Source organism: Phyllobates terribilis, unplaced genomic scaffold (assembly GCF_046119375.1).
Source record: "Phyllobates terribilis strain yellow unplaced genomic scaffold, ASM4611937v1 Scaffold_7__3_contigs__length_470593459, whole genome shotgun sequence".
Taxonomy (NCBI): domain Eukaryota; kingdom Metazoa; phylum Chordata; class Amphibia; order Anura; family Dendrobatidae; genus Phyllobates; species Phyllobates terribilis.
This window is the reverse complement of record NW_027362767.1, coordinates 323,179,875-323,200,476: the sequence shown is the minus strand read 5'-3', so window position 1 is coordinate 323,200,476 and position 20,602 is coordinate 323,179,875. Positions and strand designations below refer to the sequence as shown.

The 20,602-nt window shown below is 45.1% G+C and overlaps 1 protein-coding gene across 1 annotated transcript; it reads left to right on the top strand.

Moving 5' to 3' along the window:
- Window positions 1–2,132: 2,132 nt before the first annotated feature.
- LOC141154760 (phosphoglycerate kinase) lies at window positions 2,133–20,079 on the top strand. The gene is made up of 11 exons (XM_073641146.1): window positions 2,133–2,299; window positions 5,797–5,847; window positions 6,544–6,699; window positions 7,225–7,369; window positions 8,464–8,567; window positions 9,880–9,999; window positions 15,100–15,214; window positions 16,532–16,711; window positions 17,799–17,976; window positions 18,759–18,857; window positions 19,621–20,079. The coding sequence occupies exons 1-11, from the start codon at window positions 2,235–2,237 to the stop codon at window positions 19,659–19,661; spliced, it is 1,254 nt and encodes a 417-aa protein (XP_073497247.1). The 5' UTR covers window positions 2,133–2,234; the 3' UTR covers window positions 19,662–20,079.
- The last annotated feature ends 523 nt before the right edge of the window (window positions 20,080–20,602 follow it).

Genomic DNA, 20,602 nt, shown 5'->3' with positions numbered 1-20,602 from the left:
AATGGGGAACATTATACCGAGAATGGGACATTATTACAGGAAGGGGCTCTGGATGCAGGACATAATAGCAGGAAGGGGCCCAGGATGGGGGACATATGTCTTTATAGGATTTAGAACGCTACAAGGGCTAATACATCTGACTAACATGTAGGTGAGGGCCCAGGTCCAAATTTTGCTCTGGGGCCCATCGGTCTCTAGTTACACCTCTGTTCCCTGACCTCTGCAGCAGTCACATCCGGATGGATAAGCCATGGGACATATACGGCACGTCCTGCAGATAAATGGCCATAGATAAATAGCTCAGCCATTGCACTGAAGAACAGCAGAAGACTCTACAGCTTTATCTATATATATAATAGTCTTATCCCGTCTATCTGTCTGTCTGTCTTTCCAGGAAATCCCGCGTCGCTCATTGGTCCGGCAGCTGCCAATCAGCGCCGCGGGATTTCTGAAAAAAGATGGCGGCCGTTAGCGGCTCATCTGCGGGACGGAGCTCAGCGGCGATGTAGCCGTGAGGCGCTCATCTCCCGGCCGGTACCAGCAGAAGGACCTCGACCTCCGGACCCATCTGCGGGACGGAGATGCAGCCGGGAGATGAGCGGCGCGAGGCGCTCATCTCCCGGCCGGTAGCAGCGGAAGGACCGCCGGGGTCGGGATACTTCTGCTGCGAGCGCCCGCTCATGTCCCGGGTTCTCGCAGCGGAAGTATCCGCACAGGCAGCGCCGCTGACATCCATGCGGCTAGGGTGTGAAGGGAGGACCGGGGAGCGGCGCTGACATCCAATTGGTCGCGGCCGCTATTTAAAAGTGCCGCACAAATCGGAGATTGGTCGCGGTCTTGGGCCGCGACCAATCACTGATCTTGCCGCAAAAGTTAAACACTACTGTGCTGATTGGTCGCCAACGCTGGGCGTGACCAATCGCCGATTTTGGCGCCACATTTAAATAGCGTCCGCGACCAATCAGCACAGCGGTGTTTGAATGTGGAGCCGAGAACCGTGATTGGTCGCAGCCAATATTTAAATCTGGCGCCCCAATCGGTGATTGGTCGCGGGCATCGTCCGCGACCAATCAGCACAGTAGTGTTTAACTTTTGTGGCAAGATCAGTGATTGAGTGCGGCCCAAGACCGCGACCAATGAGCGAGATGGGCGGCAAATTTAAACGCCGCTCTGCTGATTAATCACGGCCGGCCACCGCGACCAATCAGCGAGATTGGCGGCAAATTTAAATGCCGCTCTGCTGATTGGTCGCGGTGGCCGGCAGCGACCAATGAGCGAGATGTCTGGCAAATTTAAATGCCGCTCTGCTGATTAATCGCGGCCGGCCACCGCGACCAATTAGCGATATGGGCGGCAAATTTAAACGCCACTCTGCTGATTGGTCGCGGCCGCCAGCGACCGTGACCAATCAGCGAGATTGCTGCCAAATTTAAACACCGCTCTGCTGATTGGTCGATTTTATCGCCAAATTTAAACAAGCTCTCCGGTCCTCACTAACACAGTTCGCTGATTGGTCGCGGCCGCCACCCGTGACCAATCACTGATATTGCCGCCAAATTTAAACACCGTTTTGCTGATTGCGCCAGGTCGGCCGCATACATATTCTAGAATACCCGATGCATTAGAATCGGGCCACCATCTAGTGATAAAATAATCAGATTGAGTTAATTGAAACTGGATGAAAATCTATGTTTTTCAATTCCAATTGGCATTATGAGTTTGGTAATCAGACGAGTGAGTCCAATCACAGTGTGTGAACCAGGCCTTCATGTAGACCGAATTAAAAGTGCAAAACATTCTTGGCAACATATATAACACTGAATGAATGCAGAAGACGGCAGGCTCCTGCTAATAGTGGCGGCATCCTCTCTGCAGCTGACGTTTTCTTTCCTCTTCGGATGTGAACACATCGCTTCAGCATTCACTTCTGAGCGTCTTCTGTGCGGTTATGAATAATCCGACGTGACAGACATGATCCGCTCATGGCGCCGGCTCCCCCCCGCACTGACTCCCGGCTGTCACTCTGCTCTGGCCCCGCCCCTGTAGCGGGGCACTGGGGGCGGGTCCACTGTGACATTTGACAGGCATCCCGTCCAATGGTGCGGCGCTAAGCCTGTTCGTCCTCCACTGTGAACCAATGAGGGACAACAGGGGCGGAGCCTGCGCTGTGCTAAGGTGACCTGCGCTGCGCTCTCTCCGGTGCCATTTGCGAGCTGAGCGGTCCTACAGCAGTCATGTCTCTGTCTACCAAGCTCACCCTGGATAAGGTGGATGTGAAGGGGAAGCGGGTGGTGATGAGGTGAGCTGCGGCGGCTGCGCAGCCGGTATATCCTGTGGCGGTGTGATGGCAGAGTGATACCGGCACCGCTGCTGTGGGTGTGACAGCCATCCCTGATATAGAGCGCCCCGGTGCGTCCGCACAAGGCCCCGCACCCCTGCGCCCAGAGGCGACTTGCATCTACTCATTTTAAGGCTCTGTCCTTAAGAGACTGATTGTGAAGGTCTCGGCCTCCTGCTGATCAGTGTGGAGTGGGGGGATCACTGCTCACCTTCTGGGGGCAGCACTTGGTACATTACATGTTGGCTGTAGCGGAGGGGGCAGATTGTGCGGCCCCCACGTGTGCAGCACGTCCTCATGACTCACTTGCTGCCTGCAAGCGGAGGCTTCACACTCTGGGCTGGCTGCTCCCCATACTGTGCCAGGCATTCATCTACTATAGGCTCCGTTCACATCTGCAGTTATTTCTGCTCTTGTGATGCAGCTGAGCGCAGATGCCAGATTAGGACTACTTGTGAAAGCTGATTGATCAGCACATTTGTGTGTCCGCTGCCCGGATTGTGTGTGTCCCGTGTGGGTGGACCTGCTGCCTGGTGTGTGGGTGAGTGGGCCTGCTGCCCGGCATATGTGTGTGGGCCTTACAGGCAGTGCTTCATGGGGGTATAGTATGCAAATTTTAGTTTTTGTTCTGAGTGAGCAAGCACCACCTAAGAGGAGCATCTTGTCTCGTGGCCTAAGCTGTGCCCACCCGCATTAGGCCATCAGCCACACGACTGTTTCACAATGGGCTATCATGATGGGCAGTTTTGTTCTCATTTGACAGCCGCTGATTGCGGTCTCGCCCTTACAGATCTGTGGTGTTGCCGCGTACAGACAGGCGCATGCCACAATGTCTGAGCTAAGACTCGTGCTTACAGCCTACATGTGTCTAAGACTGTAAATTCATGTCCGGAGACCCGCAGCGCCTAGCCCGGACATTGTGCTCCGTATACTTACTGTGAAATACACCCAACTGGATTGGACATACATCAGTGTGTCACTTTGTAACCAGCCTGGTAATTGCTTGATTGCTATATTGAGTGCTTGCTTAATCCTGGTCCAGCACAGAACTCATTGTAAAGGATCAATTACATCGTGGTTTCAGTTAAATTCGATCATGGATGGATTGTTTCACCCGCAGGTTGCAGTCTGGGTACGTTAAGTGATGCACAGTCCGGCTGTGGGTCTCCCTTACAATAACTCTACAGCATACGTGTCAAACTCTGATCCGCAGGGTGGTTTTATTTGGTCCCTGACACCAGAACCACCAGCCCTATGTGGGGCCCATTATACTGTATACTGGCTGGCCCACGATTTTGTTGAAGTTTTTAATTTTGGCTCTCTGTGACCTACAGCACCATGGGCATATGAGGCTGCCAAGTTTGGGTCGGGAGACCCGCAGCTGTTCTGTGACATGCAGTACATGCTTAGACCCATGGACGGATCAATCGTGCAAATGGTCCAAAGAGGTGAGGGCATCGATGTCAGAGGGTCACTTGGGTGTATGACCCCACCAATGATTTCCGTTCTGCTATACCAATTTGTCGACTAGGTCAGCATTTTGATTTCAAAACCCTTTTGTCCAGTTACTTGTACCTAAAGAAAGGAGTAGAAAACTCAGATTATTAGGTCGCTGCTCACTTGGCCTGGTAGAACTCTTCAGTGCATCTTCCAGGCTTGGGGTGTCCGCTCCTGCTCCCTATGATGGAGGTTTGTGGTCCTCCTCAGGCCTGAAGCTGCCCATACATAGTGAAGGCTGACAGTATGGTCCATCACACATGGAGGAAGGCGGCATCATTGTTCTTTGCTGTCCTTGTGATTCATCATCCTGTGAAGGGCAAAATGAAGGTCGTCGGAGACGTCAAACCATCTCCTGGTACATCGCTGTTACCGGCTTTGCTGCATCCGTGTAGGAAGCCAGTGGGGAAATCAATAATCTCTGTGAATTATTCTGCTAAAATCCAATTGCTTCATTATGTTCTCTATATGTTATAGATACAATAATATCAGTGAGGTGTCTGCCGATATGTGTAATTGCTTAGCTTCCATGTGTCAGTGGGATGTTCGGGAGCTCGGCCTGGATTATTCCCAGTTGCTTTCCTGTGATTCAGGCCATTATCTGTTATCTTGGGTGTAATCATGGTGGTTTCATTTGGATCCCATAGGATTTATAGGCAAATGGTAAATACCGGGGACCTGATAATGAATGAAGGCGTTATGTTTCTTTATTCCCATATTCGAACAGGTGAACCCAACCCCACAGATACATAGTGGCATCAAGAAGGGCCTGAGAATTGTCTGGCATCTCTCTGAAGACTAAAATAGCTCTGTGCTGGCGACAGGAGGGGCAATTGAGGCCTGGTGTAACCCTTGTAATGCTGTACCTTTAGCAGGCAACTCTGGTTTCACAATAACCCTAGTAAGGCCTCATTCAGATGTCCATGTGATATTTTCAGTTTTTCTTTTTTTAATAAATTTGCAAAAAATTCTAAATTTCTGTGTTTTTTTTTTTCAGTCCAGAATGGGAGCAGAGTGTACTTTCATTTTTTTCTCATTAAAGTATCTATCTGTTCAAGCTTGTCTTGGGCGAATGGCCAATGTAACATTATGGTAGTAATGATCCGTCACCTGGAAGGAGTGTGCATCGGGTGCTCAGACGCGCGTCTGGTTACCAGTGTTGCAGTGGCCCATTCTGCAAACAAAGGGCACAATATGGGTTTTGTTCCAAAGTAACCAAGTACCCGAATACACTTTTTACTTAAATGAAACCCCTTCCATTGCTTGCTGTAACGTTGCCAAAAAGAAGCAACTTCCGTTATAGGAGCCGAGTCACTGCGCAGCGTGCTGAACAGGAATTAACTCTTTAATCTTTCACAAGCCTGAGCATTTATAACGCCCTACTCAAGGCCAGAACTTATACTGGTGTTACATGTTGAGGGGTTTGTGTTTTATGGGACGTTCCCTGGACCTTCACAGAAAGGGGAAGAGAGGTGGACTTTAAAGGGAATCTGTCAGCAGGATCAACTCTCCTAATCAGTCTGTATAGGCATGTAGATCATAGGAAGGTGAATAAAATGATACCATCATATCTGCAATCTGATGTCTTATTGCAGAGTAATCCACATTTTTCTTATATGTAAATGAACTGTTCAGATCTATGGGCCGGACACTGATCTGCCACCATGGCTTATTTTTAAAGGGGTTGTTCGGCTTAAGCTACAACAGAGCTGTGTGATTATACCTGACACATCTGCAGTTTCCATCTCACAGGCAGCCAGTTACAATACAGCAGAGCTGTGAGAGCTGCAGCAAATGTGTTTGTAAGGAGAGACCGTCCACTTCTTGCTGTAGCATTTCAGAGTCAAACATGCATGACTGTCAGGTGCCTTTAAGACAGATATAAAGTAGGAGGCACATGGTTGTAAGGTATATACTGTACCCGTTCTGTGCTATTTATTTTTTTCACTTTCTTCCTCTAGGGTTGACTTCAATGTTCCAATGAAAAATAACCAGATTACTAACAACCAAAGGTAAGTGATGCTCCAGCGGCTTCCGATGCTCCGACCTCCATTCTTCCTTGTATGTTCAATAGAAACGTGATAAAGTGCATGCTCCTGTTTCTACAGACGTACTGTAATTCTATAGGACATGTATGTTCTCCTGAATATCCGGTGTGTACTTTTAAGCCTGTATAATGGAAGTCCCTCTGCCTACTGTATATTATGACTATGGACATGAAGACCCAATAAAGGATCTTGTTACTTTTGCAAAAAAAAAAGTCTTTGTACAACTGAACGAGGAAATGGAAAAAATATATATATATATATATTTACAGATGTACACTTTAGGACTGTATCATGTCAGTATGAGCCGAGCCCAGCTCCATGACTTCTGTTTCATGGCGCTATGCTGGCAGTGCTGAATCTGTTTTTCAGAGCGAGTACATTCACTTATAGTGGGGCTTGTTCTGGGACTAGAAATTGTATAATACCAGTATTGTTCTTGGATCGGACCCCTGTGCACTCATTCTATAGACCTGCCATAACTGACCTCTGCTGCTTGGTGATCTGTTCTACACAGGTTATTATGGTCGTGTCCATTTCTTTATCTTGTTTATTACAATTTCTGTCTAATTGAATCATTGTTGATCTAACAAGAATTGTAGTAGCTGCTGTCAGATACTTTTCTGGTTTTCTTAACTGCTGCTGTCTGTCCCTGATCCCCAGGATTAAGGCTGCTGTTCCCAGTATCCAGCACTGCTTGGACCATGGCGCTAAATCAGTCGTTCTCATGAGCCACCTTGGCCGGCCGGATGGCGTCCCTATGCCTGACAAGTACTCCCTGGCACCAGTAGCTGTGGAGCTGAAGTCTCTTATGAAGAGGTAATGGCTTGTTTCATGTCTTTTCCAGCACGCAGTCCTTTAATAAAGCAACTTTTCTGTTTTCTACATATTTTCCCTCCTTCACATGTATAAGTGGCCTTACTATCTGCAGTGACCAAAGGCTCCAGACCTAGTTGACTTGTTTTACCTATAGTCACAGGTTTGTCCATTATTCTAGCATTGGTCCGGGCTTACATTTGGCCTAGAGCTACCTGGTGACTTTGGCAGTGCAACATTGATTGCTGCTAAAATCACAGCTAATGATAGTGAATGCATTTGCCTTGAAATCCTGCATGTCTTTTGGCTACTGTTATGTCGCTATCATTTGCTGTGGTTTATCAGCGCAGCAGTGCCATTGTAATGCTGCACTCCCAAAGCCAACAAGTAACAGGGCTCGTCTATCACTGGTCCCATTGGGAATGTATAAAGCAGACCTGCACAGCCTCTGGTCCATACAAACCCATGGATCTCGCTGAACCATCTTTTCAGCGGAATAATCTAATTTATTACTTGTTGATTGTGCAGAGATGTGGTGTTCCTGAAGGACTGTGTGGGAGCAGAAGTGGAGGCTGCGTGTGCTGACCCGGCCCCCGGGACCGTGCTTCTTCTGGAGAACCTGAGGTTCCATGTTGAGGAAGAGGGAAAAGGCAAAGACGCTGCAGGGAACAAGGTGAGACGCTCTGCAGACTGCTTCTAGCCGATCGCTCCCCACCAGCCAGTTTGTCTAGTGAGAGGAGAGCCGCAGGCATTAGTCTGTTCTCTATACTGAATTTAGGGTCTAAACGACTACATAGATGATTAAACCTGATCCTCTCTGCCAGGCTCACGGCCTCCTGACATTTTACTGAAGGTCAAGTAAAGAGTCTCTTAGACACTTTCTATTTTTAACATGGCTGACCCGGTGTAACACACTGTCCTTGAGTATTTCCCATACTGTACGTCTGGATGAATGCTGACCTATACTGTGACCTTTACTGGCTGAAATGGGAGAACCAGTATGTGAACTGGTAGAGCGGTCCCTTGTGCATGATACGTGGAGACCCGGATAGTCTTTACGTTCTGGTCAGCTAATATTCTGTTACATCTGAGGAGCAGTCGGACGTATTAATGTAATGCATCCAGTCTAGTCTACCTGACTTTAGTATAATTCTAAAGTCAGGTAAAGTTAGTTTGCACTCAGAAAAAAAGCATGTCCTCCATGCCTAAATCTGTGCCGGAAAAAGCACCCTCTTTCTCCCAGCACAGTTTCCAAAACCCAATAAAGGGGCCATCTGGTGACACCTATGACACCTTATTGATCTGTGGGGGTCCGACCACTGTGACCTGCACAAATTGGCAGAACAGGGCACTTTTATCTGTAAGACTGGAGCAGCTGTGTGCATGCTCAACCGCTGCGCTGTTCATTCCCTGCAGGGCTACAGCTTTTTTTTTTCAGCAACTTCATAGAGCATGAACATCGGTCAGGTCAGACATGTGACCCCATTTAATGACGCTATCCCATGTTTAGACTCACGGCAGAAACTCAAACTTCTGCTGTGGATTCTGGAGAAGATAAAGATCTTCCATGTGTGAATATACACTAACGCACCCTATAATATTGTGATTGTGTCAAACCATTTTCAATTTGGCATAAGTATCCTTCAACACCTATGGCTGCTGATCAAAGCTATTCAGGGATCCCAGCCAGATTAATGACCCTGTTACCTAATGCGGTGTTCTTTTTATATGGGCATCTAGAACTGTCCCTTCCATTCTTTCTTTCAGACCAAGGCAGATCCTGCAAAAGTAGAAGCTTTCAGGGCGTCTCTGTCCAAGCTTGGAGATGTCTACGTCAATGATGCTTTTGGGACGGCACACAGAGCCCACAGGTAATGATGCAACTGGTTCCGGGTATATTATTGCAGGTGATGTGGTGTCTTCATCTGCAAAAAAAAAAAAAACTTTGTAAATTGATTCTTTCCTCTGTGTCTGTATCAGTCTCCTGAGAACCTGCACAGTAGCAGGAGAGTCGGGAGGGAATAGATACAGATGCTCCAAGACAACGCCATGCCGTATGTCTGATCTCGGGGAGTTTGCCGCCCATGATGCTCTTTTTTGTTTGATTGTAAGCAGCATTAGATATTGCAAAACTGGAGATCACAGATCATTTCATGTAACCACAAAGCATTTGGGACAATATTATTCACCCAATGTTTTTCTTTTTCAAATGATCTGTTCTGGATTCTGTTTTCTCCAGTCGGGATTCTTGCAGTTTCTCTTAAATAATCCATATCCTTCTCTGTTCAGATTCACCTACACTGCCCTAAAACGTCTGCCAGCAATCAGGTCTGGGATGTGAAGCAGGAAGTCCTCCATTTACCAATTTCTAGATGGGTTAGATGCTCTCGTTGGCAGCCATCCAGATACAATATACCAGATGTTGCCCATTCTTCTATGTCTATTGTATTAAACACCTCCCCTGCAGTGTGAAACTTCACAGCTTTCTTTAGGTTTTTGCATATTTACTATTTAATCCTATGATCAAATATAAAGGTTTCCATAAAGTCAGCGGAATTTGCCAATACCTGTGAGATCGACCAAAAGTCTCACTTGTATGGGGGCCTCCCGCCTCTCCCCTGACCAGTGATGTCAGGGGAGACAGCTATCCGGCTTGTTGGATTTCTAAAGTCCGATTGTCTTATTCATTTACTAGAATATACGTTATCAGTTTGGCCATTCTTCTCATAGAGAACACATGAGCTGAACCTAGAATCGTCGGGAGTGATGGCTGTCAGCCAAATGATTATTTGGCAACAAGCTATTTAATTGGAGGACCACAAGTTTGGGACAGAAGATCCCTGGGAGTCCAGGTTCTAAGTATGGCTTTATACTGCATAAATTGCATTTAAATGAGTTTTATAACTTTTCTTCTTGGTCACTGATAAATTAATTGGGTGCAGGTCCAGGCAGCCATAAGCATGATCTGCTTCACATATCCTGTATCCTGCATCTGGGGTCCCTCATTCTAGTTATCCGTGGTCCGACACCAACTCATCTGATAACCAGTAAATGTGTTACACTTTAAAGAGTTAATAGTTTGATATGACTTCTACAGTACAAGTAATCCTGATGTGCCAGTGTACGGCGGGCACGGTGTGTGGCAGCAATCTGCCTATTAACATGATGTTTTGCCCCTTTTAGCTCCATGGTAGGAGTTAATCTACCTCAAAGAGCTGCTGGGTTCCTAATGAAGAAAGAACTTGATTATTTTGCCAAGGCTTTAGAAAACCCAGAGAGACCATTCCTTGCCATCCTTGGAGGGTAAGTGTTAATTAACAGTATTGTGCACTTTTATATACCTGCTAACTTCTGCTCCGGTGGTCACTACTACTTGGCCTGCAGTGACGACATGATGTACATACATGTGACTGCTGAAACCATTCATTGGCCTCAATAGTCATATCGCACATGCAGAGGCCAGCCACTGGCTGCAGGGATCACAATCATGCATGGCACACCATCGCTGCAGCAGAGTAAGACTGGCAGGGACCCTTGGATTGGCCAGTCAGGAGCTATGGGAGATTTGTTTAAATTTAATCAGACTGCAGCTGTTGTGCCGATCCTGGACAAATCCTTAGTGTCTGGAACGTAACGCTTTATATTACTTTTTCTCTTTTCCCTATATAAACTTTGATACCGTAATTGAGGTTTACATGTGCAATGACCATGTCTGTTAGTTGTACTCATGAGCCACAGGAAAAATTTCTGTATAAAGTGAATAACTTTGTATTAAAAAAAAAAAATAAATAAAAAAAGCTGGCCGTGTAATACATCCCTTATAGTGATGGTACTACAGCATGCAACAGATTAGTTCACTGGTGTTCATGCTCCGGCTGCTTCTATTGTGCTGAACCATTGAGGAGAAACCTTAGACTTTGACCTTTGCTACAGGTCTCGGCTTCATGTTGGAAAGCGCTGAGTAAGCAGTGGGATGTCGGCTGAACAAGCTGCCGTAGAGCTGTCTGCTCTCATTGCTGCTGTCATTGCTGGCACTACTCCATAAGGCTATGTGCCCACGATGCAGAAATGCTCCGGATTTTTCCTGAGCGTTTCTGCATCTCCCTGGCTGAAAAAATGCATGCGGATATTACATGGGTCTTTCCTGCCAGGGACATGCGGAAGTGAAGCGTATTTTGCATACGGGTTGTCAAGCGCTTTCCAAGGTGTGTTTTTTTTTTTTTTTTTTTTTTTTTTTTTTTTTTTTGCATCACTTGGAAAGTGCTTCACAACTTGGTCACTATATAAATCCATGAAACTGGCATGGATTTATATAGTGTGACCAAGTTATGATAAAAAAATACATTATACTCACTTTCTGATGGCCCCCAGTCTCCATAGCGATGCGTACTGCGGTCACGTGGCCCGTCGCATGACTAAATTACGTCACCGCAGGTCCTTTTAGATCGACCCGAGCTGCCGGGAAGCCAGTACGCATCGCTGTGGAGACCGGGGGCCATCAGAAGGTGAGTATAATGTATTTTTTTTTATTTTCAACTCATCGTTTTTTTTTTTATTTTTTTTTTACAGGTTCTATGGTACCTGGGTCTGGAGGAGGAGTCTCCACTTCTCCAGACCCGGGTACCATCCGCACATTGAATCGCTTAATATCCGCATGTGCACATGTAGTCATGCGGATATTAAGCTATTCAATGGCGGCAAAAACGCCGCAAAATAATTGGTAGTGCTGTGGACTTTTCCGCAGTGATAATCCGTGGCGTGTGCACAGCACATGCGGATTATCATTGGGGAACATAGCAGACCTAAGTGTTTCTGTGGTGGAATTGCTGCTGCGGAAACGCTTAAACGCATAGTGGGCGCACAGCCTAATATTGGAGGGAGCTGAGCAGGGTCATCCATGATCTGTGTGTGCAGAGTCTACAAAACTTTTAGATTTAACACCAGAGAATCAGAATATTTTACCTGCTTCCCAAAATACATAAACCAGGGGAGGGGAAACTCACTGAAAAATAAATCTCACGATGGCTAGAGTCCTTAAGCAAAACAGCCAGGGATCTGCTGGACACCATGTGACTATTGATCAAGTGATCTACCACGAGTCCCCTCTGTAAGGCACCATCCTACCCACTGTGGATGTGAAATTGCTATAGTCTTAACATCCCATGTGAAGATAGACTAGCTGCCTCCCAGATGTATGTTGAAGCCAATGTGATTCCTTCTGAGTCTGTGCAAGAAATGAGAAAAAAATTGTGCACAAGGATAACATATTGAGAAAAAAAAAAAAAAAAGAGGAAATATATCTACAATGAACAGGCACCACTATGGGCAGTAAAATGGCACCCTAGTACACAAAGCTTTTCATGGCAAAAGTGTAAAGTGACTCTCTAGCATCCTGCTGCACCAAACCCTTGGCCCATTTCCATTACATTGGTAACTTGTTAATAATCTGGAGTGACTCTAAAAAAAGCAATACAATTCCATGGAATATTCAGTGGATTTCATCCCACCATAAACCTGACACTGGACCACTCGTATTCAGAAATCCACCTTCTGGACATCACCATAAAAATTGAACTTTTTTAATACTGACATCCCTGTATCACACAACAGGTCTAGATACCTCACATGAGTGATCTTCCACCCCAAACACAAAAATAAGTCCATTCTCAGGCCATCAGGCATGATCCCATCTGTTCCAGCACAACATACAGGGATGAATGCCTGACCTATCTTACAAGGACATTTTTACATCAAGTCTACCATCTCTCCTATTGATGATTCGATCATTAGAGCTACCGGGATCCTCAGAAGTCAGGTACTTGGTTATAGAGGAACACCATCCTGTACCTCCAGGCAGTGACGTACAATCCACAGCTTGAGGTACTGAGAAACAGCTAGAAAGCGTCACCATATCCTACACAAGACTGGATCCAATATTCAAAGACCCTCCCTTCCTAGGTTTCAGGCAACCCCAAACTTAGACTATGATCAGAAGCTCCGTGTCATCTGCTGCACCAAATGGAACCTATTCCTACAAAACCTGTACTCTTATGGGAGCCACAGATGGGATACAGATCCCCAATGCAGAGCAGGAGTACGACATTCCTGGGACCTTCACATGTTCTGCATCCAACCTTGTGGTATACCTAATTCAGTGCACAAGGGTGTCTGTCGGAGGAATGGGACAAACTGTAGAAACAACAAACCATATAAATCTGTCGTGTTTAAAACCAACTTCAAATCAGATACCGAAGGGTATGGGAATACAAATTCATGACAAACTTTGATACACTCAATAAAGGACTAAATGTGTCACAAGGATTTAGATCTTCCTATAACATCTGAGGAAACAGCGAGGGCATCAGCAATCTGATCTCACATCAATCTAGGGACACTAAAACGTTCATACTGCTTATATAAACTTAAGAATTTACTCTCACATGTCATACTGTGTTTTATTTTATGTTCAAGGAAAAAAGGGGTCCAGCTTCCAGATCCAATTGCAGGTAAAATCGTGATGTTTGTTAATCCATTAAAAAGACACACATTGCAAAAATAAAGTAAAGGGGCAGACCTCCATGAAACCTATGCGTTGTGAACGGCAAACATCCTTAATCCTGGATTAATCATACATTGATTAAAAGTGTAGACACTAAGGTCTTCCCTTATTTATTTTTATCTTTGCAATGTGTATCTTTTTAATGAATTAACAGTAAAATCACAATTTTACCTGCAATTGGATCTGGATTGGCAAAAATAGTGCATTATGAAACATTCAGTCGGTGTAAAAAATCATATGAACAGCCCAATTGAATAACATTGGTCGCCCAAGTGATGTCCATGTGAGGTTAATTTTTTTTTTTTTTTTTCCATGGACAGTGGTCTAACCCAAACATGAAGTGGGGGGGGGAATAGTCATGTGAATGTTGCCTTACTGAGCAATCCATCTTGCAGGGATTATAACACGGCCTCTTGGATACCCATTAACGTGCTGATTATTATTGCATTTGTCTTAAAGGCAGACACAATTCGTGATATATGCACATCAGAGACAGGGCCCCCCCCATTTTTTTGTAAGTAGAATGGAGAGTTGTTGTGTAAGAGCATCTTGTTTATTGTATTGCTGAAAGTGTCATTGTATTACAAGGATAGCCATTCATCTGAATTTGTTATTCTTCAATGTATGACTAGTTGCAGCCTCCCCTGTTAAAGAAGCACTCCCTGCAAAGTTTTTAATATATTGCATCATATTATATAGCTCTGTGTACTTACAGTTGCTTATTTTACCTTTCTACCAGCGAATTATTCTTTTATCTGTGTAGAAACAAGAAGTCTCTTGTCCCTGCAGAAATCTTTCCCCTCTTCAACTTTTGACCCAGCTGCTTTCCCCCCTGTGAGGGACTTTTCCAGTGACTCATGACTTGTGTAGGAAAAATACCTCCTGTTTGTACATAGAGCTTAGAAGGATTCAGCTAGTCAGTTTGTAATCGTGTGATGTTGTAGATCGAATGGAAAAGAGAAGAATTAGCTGGGTAGAAAGGCATAAAGAGCAATTGTAAGTACACAGTGCTATATAATGTGATGACTGCAATATTTTAAGAGGATAAAAACTTTGATGGGAGGAAAAGTGTTTTTTTGCCATTGGTGCCAGAAGTGGCTGCTTCTTTTAAAAGGTGAGACCACCTCTTTAAAGGAACTCTGTCAGCACATAATGACTGCTCAAACCAAGCCCAGGTGCTCCCTTGATGTAGCCAAACAGTTCATTGCACTTTCACAAATCCTTGTTTTTCATCTCTGCCCTTCTCGGGCTCCTGTAATGTCTGGAGCTGTCAATCGAGGAGGAGGGTGGAAATAGATTGGAAGGGGGGGGGGGGGGGACAAATGAGTGGCTGATTTGTTTGGCCGTGACCAGGGGCCACCAAGTGGATGTGATTATAGTTTGAACAGTAATTTTGTGCTGACGGACTCCCTTTAAACCGCATTCTTACATAAAATATCAAAGACCTTTCAATTTGTTTGGAAATTTTCTCTAATGTCTGCATTTATTTATTTTTTTAACTTTGAGAATTTAATTTAAGTTGCATGTTGTCGTCCTGCATAGTAATCAAGCAACAGGTTATTCCCTGTGTGGCCAGAGGAATATTCGGCATTCAGATTATCTGCATTTGTTAAACAGTTAAATATTCACCTGGGGGAGAAGTAAATGCCCCCATGCTTATGAATGACCGGAATAATCCTTCTGCAATGGTTGGCTCAGTTATTATATATATATTTTTTTTTTTATATCAGGTTGGATAATCTCCATTGTACAAGTCAGATTTAGGACAGCTGGAGAGGACATATAAATCTCTAGGTGTGTGACCGCTTTTATATTTCTGATATATATTCTTATTTCCTTCTCAGGGCCAAGGTCAAGGACAAGATCCAGCTCATCAATAACATGCTGGATCAAGTGAATGAAATGATTATCGGTGGAGGCATGGCATTCACCTTCTTGAAAGTATTAAACAACATGGAGGTACACTCTGAGACACACCCCCCCCCCCCCCCCCTCCCCTCAGATAGCTGACTGTCAAACTGCAACTCTTTATTTCTGTTTATGCCATGATTCACAACGCCATGTTTAAAGTAAAGGCTGCAAAAAAACAATTGCTTTCAATCAGGTTGCCTTTCATGGTGTATTCCAAAGCTATGCCCCTTAGCAGGAGCAATTTGCATACTTCCAGCCACATTCTGACTAGACATGCCATATCTAGTTGGCATGTGACCACATGTATGCTAAACGCATGCTTGTGGTTTCTCAACTGCTCGCTGTCCGCATCAGAGAATCCTGATGGCGTGCACTGTATGATTACACTTTTCTGCAGTCACATAGAGTAACTGTAGACTTGAGCCCCAGGCCTGGACAACCAGGGCTGTGGAGTCTTTAAGCCAAACCTCCGACTCCTCAATTTCCACGACTCCGACTCCCTCATACATGGCTCATGTTTAAGTGATAAATTTACTGTAGCACAGATTCATCTCAGCTAAAAGTCTAGACCCTTAGATCAGGAATAGGACAGACATTTATAGGACATTTCATAACTTTCCCAAATTCTTATGAAAAAATATTCCCCACAAACTGCATTGAACTACTGTACCCAATTTATTATGTATTTTAGGAGTTGGTCCATTTTATACCGACTCTGATTCCGACTCCACCAAAAAATGGACACAGACTATCTCACTTAATGACTCCACATCCCTGTGGACAACTCCTTAAAATATCACTTGCCTCCAGAGGGTCAGGCAAAACTAAAACTAACACTGTTCGTGCTTTTACACTGTATTCTGGCGTCCGTTTGTTGGTCCCATCGGGGCTTATGTCCGAACCTCCCACAAAAATGAGATCTGGGCGTATGTGCCAAGCGGCCATAGACTATAATGATGCCGACAGTGAATGTGCGCTCTGTCGTGCATAATTTTCGTTGTGTACACTCAGATGCAGCCTACTATGTCTGAGTGCCCACCTATAGTAGGCGTACACGCCTGAACATGATGCACATTCACTGTCGGCACCATTATAGTCTATGGCCCTGTTGGCGCGTACGCCCCAATCCAAATTTCATGGGGAGGGGTTGTTTGGACTGAAGCCCCGATGGGTCCAATGAACAGGTGATAGAATGTAGTGTGAAAGCACCCTTAGTCATGGAAAGAAATTGTTTTATTTAGTTTTACCACTTGTAATAAGGGTAAAAAAAGTCAGTTTAAATGCCATCAGCCAACTAGGTCTTTGCATTTGGGATTCCTGTACCTTTCCATTAATCAACACTTTTTTTTTTTTTTTTTTTTTTAGATTGGTACATCATTGTATGATGAAGAGGGTTCAAAAATTGTGAAAGACTTAATGGCGAAAGCTGAGAAGAATGGTGTAAGGATCACCCTGCCTGTGGACTTCACCACTGCTGACAAGTTTGATGAGAATGCCAACACCGGGCAGGCCAGCGTCTCCACCGGCATCCCAGCAGGATGGATGGTGAGTCTGCTCAAGGTTAAATATATAGTGTGTAAACCTCTGTCTCTTTTTGAACCTCCGCATATAGATGGGCTTCAGAGAAACGCTATAATGCCCCCCGGCTGCCATAGTAGCCCATTGGCACCCTGCGATCGAATCACAGGGCGCCAGTAAGCAGACTCGGCGGCTCACGTTCCATTTAAATGGCGCTGTTGGAGAATGACAGAAGCTCATCTGTGGCTGTTAGACAAATGCTGGCTATTCAAGATACTGGGTATCTGCTGCGTGTGGAAAGAGATTGGCTTCTGAGCTCTCGCCACACTCAATTACCCCTGCAATCATGTATGTGATATTGCTTTAGGGGTTAACTAAGGCAAAAAAAAGTCTAGTAGCCCATGCCTTGGCAGGCCACTGTTAGGCCTCCACTTGCCATAGCAGCCATTGGCATCCTGCGATCACACTACGGGAAGCCGATGTCCTGATGGAGGGAGAGATCTCCCTTTGTCATATTCCTTACATGCACTAGTCGCTATTGACTGCAGCACGTGAAGAGTTAATTAAGCTGCTGCAAACGCAACAGCACTCCATCCCCTCTAGTATAGCATTGCTAGTGGGGGGAATTGAACTCTTCTCACAGGCTGAAGAGTCACTGGCTTTTCATGTCCTAATAGTAAGTGGCACATCCATTAGAGTGTGGAAGTGCTGCACTTACACATGGGGTACTTTGTAAAAGGGGGTGTCACCTGAACACTGGTACAGGCACCAGAATGCAGCAATCGTGTGTGCACAGACTTCACACTTGGATTTGCTAAGGGTCCATGTAATGAGACAGTGAGTTTCTCTCCCAGAAGCAATGAGTCCAGTGGAGAACACTTCCATACTGTGGCACACTATGAACTGTATGGAGTCTGGAGAAATGTGTGCTCGCCTTGTATAAAGCAGGAGGTCTGTTATGGGCCCCAGCAGGCTATTGGCGACATGTCACAGATGTTTAGCACTACTTGTACAGTAACCCCTAATATTAGTGCACGGTTTACTAAGGGGTTGCTCATCTTTTTTGGTTACTGCCATGTAGTGCAATGACTTTGTAAACTCTCTCGGTTTACAGGGTCTTGACTGTGGACCAGAAAGTATAAAGCAGTTTGTGGAAGCTGTGGGAAGAGCCAAGCAGATTGTGTGGAACGGCCCTGTCGGTGTGTTTGAGTGGGACAAGTTTGCTAAAGGAACTAAAGCCGTTATGGACAAAGTCGTGGAAGTCACAGGAAAGGGCTGTATAACCATCATCGGTGAGTAGTGTGTTAATGTTTGATCAGGGTTTCCCTATAAACGGATTTTATTTTTTTTATTGGAATGAAATGGCTTTTTTTGCAAGCTACAATACTATTGCTCTGTTCTTAAGGTAAGGGGTAATTAGAACATAGTGTCAACCTGCCGATCGGTCGGGGGGCCAAGCGACGGACGTCCACTAATTTAATATTTTTCCCCTTTCCTAAGGATTGATCATCAAGAATTGTAAACCTTGAGAAACCCTTCAAGGGGTTCTCTGAGTGCAGTAAAATACATTTAAATATTAGTTTTCTAAATGACTTTATTTAGCAACAAGTTTATGCTTTTATCTAGTACAGTTTGTCAAGATTTTAAAGCTGGCCACTGCCACCTATTTCAGTGTGCCAATCGTTTTAGATTTCAGGGGACAATGCAGTAAGATGGGTTGTGTGAAGAACATCTGCTGGAAACAGACTTCACGTCACAGCGGAGTCCTGTCACGCATGGTGCACTTGAATTCCTTGGTTCAGTCAACCTGACAGGACCACTAAAGGAGAAGGAAAAACATCCTATTTGTTTAGCTGACCAAGATTAAATATACCTCTCGGTCATCCTAACACGTTATAGTGCTGGGCAGGGCTGATGGAAGACTGCACTGAGGAGACTGAACAAACATTTATATATTATGATATTCCTGATCTGCATAAATACATTACACACAGTATAACATACATTATTACTTGGGATTATCTAGCTTATGTTGGATTTCTTCTGTTATTTGATGGTCTTACTCTGCCCACAGGTGGGGGAGACACCGCAACCTGTTGTGCAAAATGGGACACTGAAGACAAAGTGAGCCACGTGAGCACTGGAGGAGGCGCCAGCCTGGAGCTGCTTGAAGGTGAGCAGTGAACAGTCTACCCATGCGAATGTGTTCATGCCTCCTATGAGAGGAATATGCACATCATTCACCAGAGAACAAGCGATGAGCTGTTCCTGCTGTGGTGGACTCGGCCTGGCCACGTATTGCATCTGCACTAGAGATTAGCAAATTGATTTGTAAAGAATCTAATTCTCATGAAACAGAATCTTTCAAGATTAGATTTGCAAAAATGCAATGCCTGTCATCCAGCTGGTTTCCTTATCAAGCTGGAAAGGGTTTGAAAATTGACAGATTAAACTTGCTTGTCACTGACTGCTGCCACTGCCCCCCCACGATGTCTTCCCCTGCCTTCAAAACTGTCTTCGGTCCGGATCCTTCGGCGTTGGCTAGGTCTCATATAGGGGTAGCAAGGCCTCGTCTGCACCTGAAGATCTGGACCGAAGAGGACCATTCCCAATCAAACGCAGGACAGGTAAGGGGTGGGCCTAGAACACATGAATATAATACTTAATCACTTACTGCTTTTTTAATTCCCCCTTCCCTTTATTTATGAAGCTTTGGGGTCTGGAGAGACCTCAAAGTATTAAAATATATATATATATAATATAATATAATATAATATAATATAATATAAATGGAATTAATCATGTATAGATCAAATCTACCCAAATTATTTTTTGAAAGTTTCTCTAATCGGTGGTATATAATGTTGTGGATTCCCTGTTGGTAAAGGTGTGAGCTGACTTTTTTTTTTTTTTTTTTTTTATTCTGCTCCTTGCAGGTAAAGTCCTCCCTGGTGTGGATGCTCTGAGTAACGTGTGACCATTGAATAACATGGAATTAAGAAACAATCTTGAGTGAGAACGTTTGGGGTCATGTCCTTGGGAATAAAAGCTGGCGCCACAAGCACTTAACCCTTAGATCCCACTGTTCTCGCCCAGACGGTTATCAAGATCTTCACTTGACCACCTTGGTGCATTGCAGTCTGTGTCAGTAGTGAAAGGGTGAACACTCTTTCTCTCCCCATTACCCAATTTCTGGCTCGTCTGGACAGAATGTTGCAGTGTGTGCTAGGCCCCTCGTGTGTGGTGTATATTATTTTGCTCCTAGATGTATATATTTCCCTGTAGATGTCTGTGGGGTCCATGCTATTCATCACATGTTAAATGTATTCGCTGTTTACGTAAACTACATGGGCTCCCCCTGTACAATCTGGTCAAAATAAAGACCTACACCTTTCCTCCTGGCTGGCTGTCATTTCTATAATGTTGGAATAGATGCTTTAAATATCTGAATTATCAATAAACACTCCTCAACATTGCAATAATTCAACAACTTTTTCTTGTTTTCAAGTACAAAATCGATAAAATGGAAAGGATTTTCAATCATTTAAAGGTCATAGTATCTCAATTTATTCAGTATGAGCGTCAACATCCAGAAATCCCCTCACTTACAGCTTTGGTTGCTAGCAATGACATCCGCTGATGTCACATCAAGTCCTGGCTGCTGCCAGACTCGACGCTGCGCTCGCTGGTGAGTGATGGGCTGTGGGCGGAGTTACCCTGCGCGTCACACCCAGCATTCACCACGCGCTCTCCCTCTCCCCATTCATTGGGAAAGCACACGGTGGATGCTGGGTGTGACGTGCTGGGTAACCCTGCCCAGAGCCCAGCACCCACCGCGGGGACCCCAGCGCTGAGTCACGCCTCACTTGACATGACATCAGTGGGGGGCCACGTGATGCCTGTGAGCGGCCAGCGATG